This window comes from Humulus lupulus, chromosome 7 (assembly GCF_963169125.1).
Source record: "Humulus lupulus chromosome 7, drHumLupu1.1, whole genome shotgun sequence".
NCBI classification, from domain to species: domain Eukaryota; kingdom Viridiplantae; phylum Streptophyta; class Magnoliopsida; order Rosales; family Cannabaceae; genus Humulus; species Humulus lupulus.
The window spans coordinates 61,005,698-61,012,412 of record NC_084799.1 but is presented as its reverse complement, the minus strand read 5'-3'; the positions used below and the strand labels follow the sequence as shown (position 1 = coordinate 61,012,412).

The following is a 6,715-nucleotide window of genomic DNA, read 5'->3' as shown; positions in this document are numbered from 1 at the left end:
ACAATGAAATCGACGTCCGGAGGAGTTGTTGCAAGAATGAGCTCACAAAGTCGAACAGGCCAGGATTGTTTTGCTTTCTCGGTTTAGAGAACATACAAAGACAAGGCAATGTGTGGGTTCTGTTTTTTATTTTTCTCTCTTAAAGCTTGAAGATAAAGGTGAAGAAGGAGAAGATGAGAGGCTATATATATGTAAATCCCAAAAGGAGACTAACAGTCGGGCTAATCCGAACCATTGATCAGATTTTGTATTCAATCTGACGGTCAGCTATAAATGAAGTAATGGTGGCAGACGAATAGACATGGGTATGATACCAGAGCACTCAAGTACTCTGATTAATCAATCCCTGACTGACGCGTGTCCACACTCGAATACACTTAATGGTACAGATTCCAAGGAAGACAGTTCAAAAGTTTCCTTCTTATAGGATTCGAACTGATACTTTTGAGGGGGCAAAATGTTACACCCAAATTTCGAACATGAGAAGTTATGATCCCAAAATCTAGGCTCATTAGGTGTAAGCACGAAATATGCATGGTCATCATATGATCCTTCAGTCAGACCGCTTTGCTGTAAATACCAACCTCGAAAGCTCGAGGGTGTGTAGCCTCGAATATGTTCTAAGCTCGCAATAGCCTTGGTTTGACACTTGTATACATTTCCCTGATACATCTCTTGCCTTCAGACGAGACGATTCGAGCTCGGGAAGTGTAAGCTCGAATGTGATGACTTCGTCAATGGTTACTTGTTCTAAGCATAGGAGAAGTTAGATGACGAGCTCGTGATTGACAAAAAGTCTCGGAAATGTAATTGACTTCGTATCTAAGCTAATCGGTTTCATATGAATGTATTTATTGTTGTAAAATCCCAATATTTATGGGATATTATTTAAATTGTTATCCAATCCCACATTTTATGGGATGTTTCCGTGTACGTAGGAAATAATGCATTAAATAGCATTATATTATTTGATTTACAAAATATTTTCCTGAAATATGTGGGAACGAATTCTGAAACCTTCTCTATAAATAGAGAAGGAAACTCCATTTGTAGAGGACCGAAATTCTGAGATCTTGAGGGAAAAACTCTGGGCAACTATTCTCTGAAGAGTTTTTCAGAAAATTCCCAAGTGCTAATAACACAGACTCGTGGACTAGGTAGATTTAACTGCTAAACCACGTAAAAACCTCATGTTTTCATCTTCTTTTATTTCCTCTGATATATTCTAGTTTAATTGCTCTCATTTTTAAGTAGACGAAAAATTGTGTCAACAATTGTAATTATCATTTTCAGGATAGTTTTCCTAGTGTGTTACTATATTCTTTTATATCGTATCAAGAGTTAAGGTGAGATTGGCATTTGTTTTAATAGCAACTCGGTAAGCACAAACCAATTAAGTTGGGATAGAGCCTTGGAAGAAATTCTATTTAAGAGATTTGGGTAACAGTGAAAACTACTCCAGTTGTATAAGAGATTGATCAAGTCCATAAAGTTGTTTCAATAGTAGAACTCAAAGCTCGGTTGGCTTTAAAACCAAAGACATAAGTGATTAGTTTCACTCAATCTTGTAAAATTGATGGTGTGCTTTCTCTATCCCTAGACTCATTTATATTTGTGTTCTTATTTTATTTTTTCCATTGTTATTTACCTACTTACATGCTTCAAATTTCATAAGCCGCCTAAAGTACTTTAGAAAGTTGAGTTTCAAAGTTTCCAAAAATTGTTCATAACCAAATTCACCCCTTCTTGAGTGTCATTCCTGGGCTAACAAAGATTGTCGAAGTCCTTGCATCACTAAAGCCAGAATGTTGAAGTCTCTCACTGTCGACGATATGCAACCATGTTTCACAGCCAATCAAATAAAATTTCGAACCTGCACTACCTCGCACTGCCAACAATACACTCTCATGGTTCGCTGCCAATCGAAACTACTAACCCACACCGCCTAGCTGCTCCAATTAGTGCAAGAGTTTGTAAAGGGTGCATATGATTAAGGGTGGGTGCATTTGAATTTGATTATGATATGACACATATATACTGTTTTTATGTGATTATCTTGTAGTGCCGTCTTTTTTAAATGAAATCATGTTTTAAATGTAAATGTGTAAACTACCCTATTATTTTGGAAATTTTTCAAAAATATGGCTTTTATACTATCATTGTGCAAAAATATGAGAATTATACTTTTCTTAATTTGTATAGGAAAATTTATTAAAGAAAAAATTAAAGTATAGGAAACACAATTAGTAATTAACTAAAATATGGAAATACCACATTTTTTTTATCATAGTTATGTTTTCTTTGATTTTGAAGGTAATTTTATTTTTTTTTTTTTTCATTTTTTTATTTTTTTCCTTCATTTTTAATTATATTTTCAGTTATTTTTTCTTTCTTTTTTTCCTTTTTTCTTCTATTTTTTTTCTTTTTTTTCCTACCAATTTTTTCCATCATCTTTTTTTTCTTTTCTTCTTCTTCTTCTTCTTCTCATTTTTATTCATTTATCTATTTTTTTCTCTCATTTGTATTATTTTTTTTGTTTATATTTTTTCAGTTTTCTTTCCTTTTTTTTTCCTTCTATTTTTTCTTCATTTTTGTATTTATTATTTTCTCCTTCCATTTTTTTCTTTTTTCACAAATATGAGTTTTTTTTTCTTCTTCCATTCTTTCATACCAATTTTTCATTCATATTTTCTTTATTTCCATTTTTCCATTATTTTTCTTCTTCTTATTTTCATTTTTATTCATTTATCTATTTTTTTTCCTCCATCATTTCTTTTGTTTTGATTTTTTTCATATTTTTTTAGTTTTTTTCCTTCATTTTTTGTACTTATTCTTTTCTCATTCAATTTTCTTTTTTTTTTCACACATATTTTAACATTACATAATTATTTTACTATTTTTTTATTTATTATCTTTTATTATTGTAATTTTTTTTATAGTTTTTTCTACTATATGTAAAAAAATTCAAATCAAATTTTTCAGCATTTTCTTTTTACTGTAACCCTTATAGGAACACCAAAATTTGGAAAGAAAGCTAATAAAAATATAAAAAGGGAATGGGTAACCAATTACTCTAATGGGAGCATTCAAATCTAGAAAAAAATATATATATGAAGAAGATGGGAGAGAAAGGAAAAGGGGGCAAATCTGATTTTTTTTTATCTTCAAATCTGTGGTAACTGGTTACCTTCCTGTTCTTTGTGTGTATATTTTTGGATTCTTTATAGTAACTGGTTACATATGTTACTAAAATCGTAGTTATTTCTTATTCCTTTTTTAATGAAGCGTTCTTCCTCTTTTTCCACCAAATTTGATGTTTCTTTTCATATTAAATATGAGTAACATGTCACCCCTCTTATGGTAACTGGTTACCTTTCTTATGGCAGAAAGTTGCTCCTTTCAAGATAACTGGTTACCTATCCTGATACATGTTATTTAACCTAGCTCTAGGATTTTTTTTTTACATAACTGTCAAAAATTAATCAAGTAACTGGTTACCTTACCCAGTATTTGAAAATAGAAACGTAAAATCTAAAAAATAATAATTTATAATAAATAAAAAATCATTTTAAACACAATTCATTTTACCAACAAAAAAAAAGAAAAAAAAATGGCAAAACAACCAAAGAAAAATTAATATAAAATTAGTAATATAAAAAAAAAAATAAACAAAAAAAATAATCAAATTACAAACATACCCTTCCAAAATAATAAAACTTGATTAGGAGTAAAATTATAGCATAAACCAACTTTCATACAAAAATATAGGAAAATAAACTCATAAAAGTGAAAATTCTTAACAAAAGCCATAGAATAACTTTTTTTTTTAAAACGATCATATTTTTGCACACTCTATTAACAATCCCATATAAAATGTAATCTCCTCTAATATTTTTGAGCTGATACCAATTTTTTTTCCAAGCCTTCAAAAATAGCGGATCTCATCATTCTTGAGTGCCCAAGGCCCATATATTGGGTTGGGCTGCAGATGCTGTGGCCCAAATTCTTTTGCTTTACAGCGGGTATCAAAACACAGCCCGTATCCCATACGCGCGTGTGTACAGTGAGATTGCGTTGTAGCATTGCCGAACTTTTCTCTCTCGTTTGCTTTATTTCTTCCATCTGCCTCTGATCGCTGCTATCTCAGTTTTCACTTCTTCCGTTTTTCTGTTTGGTTTATGATTAACACGAAACACTGATTGATTAAAGACAGTTAATTGTTCGAACTCTCCAACTCAAAATCGTTCAAACTCAGAAAATCGATTCCATCGCCAGCTTTTTTCATTCTTCCCCGCGAAAAAAAGAATATAAGATCAAATTCTTCAATTTTCTTTGTTGTTGAGTTCTTCTGATGGATTTTTCAAATTCAGATCCCATACCCATATCCATACCAATACCAATCCCGATTGATCTTTTTGTGTCCAAGAAACATGACAAAACCCACAAAGATGGAGACTCATACTTCCTTGATTCCGATGGCAAAATTATTTACAAGGTCAATCGTCGTTCCTCTAATGACTCATCGTCATCGACCAAGCGAGTTTTGCGTGACGCTGAAGGAACTCCTCTGATTTCTATCCACAATGACCACGTGAGTCTCAAACTTTCATTTCAATTCTTCTCCCCGCCCTTTGTTTGTTTCCCCGGAAATCCTTCAAGTAAAATTCTGGTCTAAGTTTGCATCACCCTTAGTAACGTGTTGCTTGTGCATTTCTAACTCTTACTTAAATAAACAAATCAACAATAGAAAGTTTCTCATATCAATTCACTTAATTTTGGCAATGATACATTGTGTCAATTTTTGAACAAAATTTATATGCTACATACATTTGTTTAAATTGTTACAATAGCATCGCCCAAGTGGGAATTTTTTTTCTTGTTCCTTTTCGTTTTGGTTAGTTTTGTATTTGAAGATTACTGCATTGGTTTTTGCATTAGACTGCCGAATGTAATGTGAATATGAATAATCATTGCCGCAAACAAAAATGTGAATATGAATTAAATGTAATTTTGTGATTGTAGAAGGGATGTTGGCAATGCTACAAGGGTGATGGTGAGTCTAAGGATTTCTTGTTCAGGGTACTGAGGACGAAAAATACACTCACTAGAACTGAGTTGGAGGTATTTCTTGTGGCTGAAAATCTGCCAGATTCATCTCCTGATCTCAAGGTGAAAGGTTTCCCTTTTCAAAGAGCCTGCACCATCTATAAAGACAATGACATTGTAGCCCAGGTAAGGTATGCTTAAGTGTCTAGCATTAAGACCAAAGACTAATGATGATATTCGTGATTGAATTCAGATAATTGAGTTTTGGGACCAAAAGGAAAAGCTTCTTATGTTTTTGTGTGTGAATTGTTCAAAATTGAATCTTTTCCATTCTGGCTTGGCGGTGTCCTGATTCAGATGCTTTTTTTTTTAAGCCAGTGCAAGTGCTTTGATCAACCTCCTCTTTTTCAGTTTTGGCCTTCTTTTTCATTGTTTATTGAACTATAACTACTTAAACAGGGACTCTTTGGTGAGTCTCACACTAATTATAGCTGAGTAACCATCTTTCTCGTCTCCAAATAAAGCCTTAAAATCACCAGTAATTGTTCCTAATAATAGCAAAAATAGAACCAGTTTTATTCTAATGTCATCATTGATACCTCGTCATTTTTCCTCTAGATTCGGTTATTATATGGAAGTTTTATAGCTATAATTGTGGTTGGAGTCTTGAGTTGAACTTGAGAGTGGTTATAATCAAATGGTCTTACTATATTTTGTTCTTCAAATGCAGACTAGCCTCATGTACAAACTCGACCAGATTTTTGTTAAGAGGGGTAAATTTCGATTGACTATATATCCTGGATCTGTTGATCATGCTTTCGTTGTAGCTTTGATTGTAATATTCCTTCATGGATAGATAGTGAAAATAATAGAATTCTGATTCCTATATATATTTTTTCAATCAATGATTCTTCAAAGGAAAGTAATAGTGGAAAGCAGTATGCGAATTAGCATTGCAAACTATATTTTAGAACAGGGGATTTGGATTTTGGAGGGGGAAATTTGAGTATTTATGCATAGTGTATATATCAAAAAAAATATCATTCTTTAACATCGTTCCAAAATAATGATAGTATTTGTTTGGTTTCCAAAAATACCCTTATTATTTTTTGAGCCTCCATTCGTCTTCTTTCTCGGGTCACCTTTAATCTTTGGACACGATCCATCCCTTACCAATTAAGATACTAATTTATGCATTTCGAATAGATCTTTTCATGATTTTTTAGTTTTTTTTGTAATTTTTTTCACAATTTTTTAGATCTGAAACGTAAAAATTTGCAGAAAACTCGATATACCTCGATAGACATTGATGTACCTTGATGCCTAGCTCGATGGGCTCTTAAAAATCATGATTTTCAAGAAAAAAATAATTTATCTCGATAGGCCTCGATATAGACCTCGATAAGCCTCGATGCAAATAATTGCAATTAATTGCAATTAATTGCAATTAATAAAAAGTGCATAACTTTTCACTCAGGTATCTGTTTGAGGTGATTTTTTTTTAATTTGGGTATTTTCTTGAGATGTACATGTCTGGGATGTGTACACACACATTTGGGAAGTTGAAAGTTTGAAAACATACCCAACTTTGAAAATATAAGAATATTATTTTGAACTTTGGTGTGTTTTCAAGCTTTCAACTTCTCAAATGTGTGTGTACACATCTTAG

At 32.1% G+C, this 6,715-nt stretch overlaps 1 protein-coding gene across 3 annotated transcripts; it reads left to right on the top strand.

Annotated features, from left to right (window-relative positions):
* Positions 1-4,044: 4,044 nt before the first annotated feature.
* LOC133792777 (protein LURP-one-related 7) lies at positions 4,045-6,006 on the top strand. 3 transcript variants are annotated; one of them, XM_062230721.1, is made up of 3 exons: positions 4,045-4,591; positions 5,026-5,232; positions 5,777-6,006. In XM_062230721.1, the coding sequence occupies exons 1-3, from the start codon at positions 4,352-4,354 to the stop codon at positions 5,900-5,902; spliced, it is 573 nt and encodes a 190-aa protein (XP_062086705.1). In that variant the 5' UTR covers positions 4,045-4,351; the 3' UTR covers positions 5,903-6,006. The 3 variants fall into 3 exon arrangements, with proteins under 3 accessions (XP_062086705.1, XP_062086706.1, XP_062086704.1); XM_062230722.1 differs by having other exon boundaries at positions 4,049-4,591; positions 5,023-5,237; positions 5,777-5,934; XM_062230720.1 differs by having other exon boundaries at positions 4,050-4,591; positions 5,023-5,232.
* Positions 6,007-6,715: the final 709 nt, after the last annotated feature.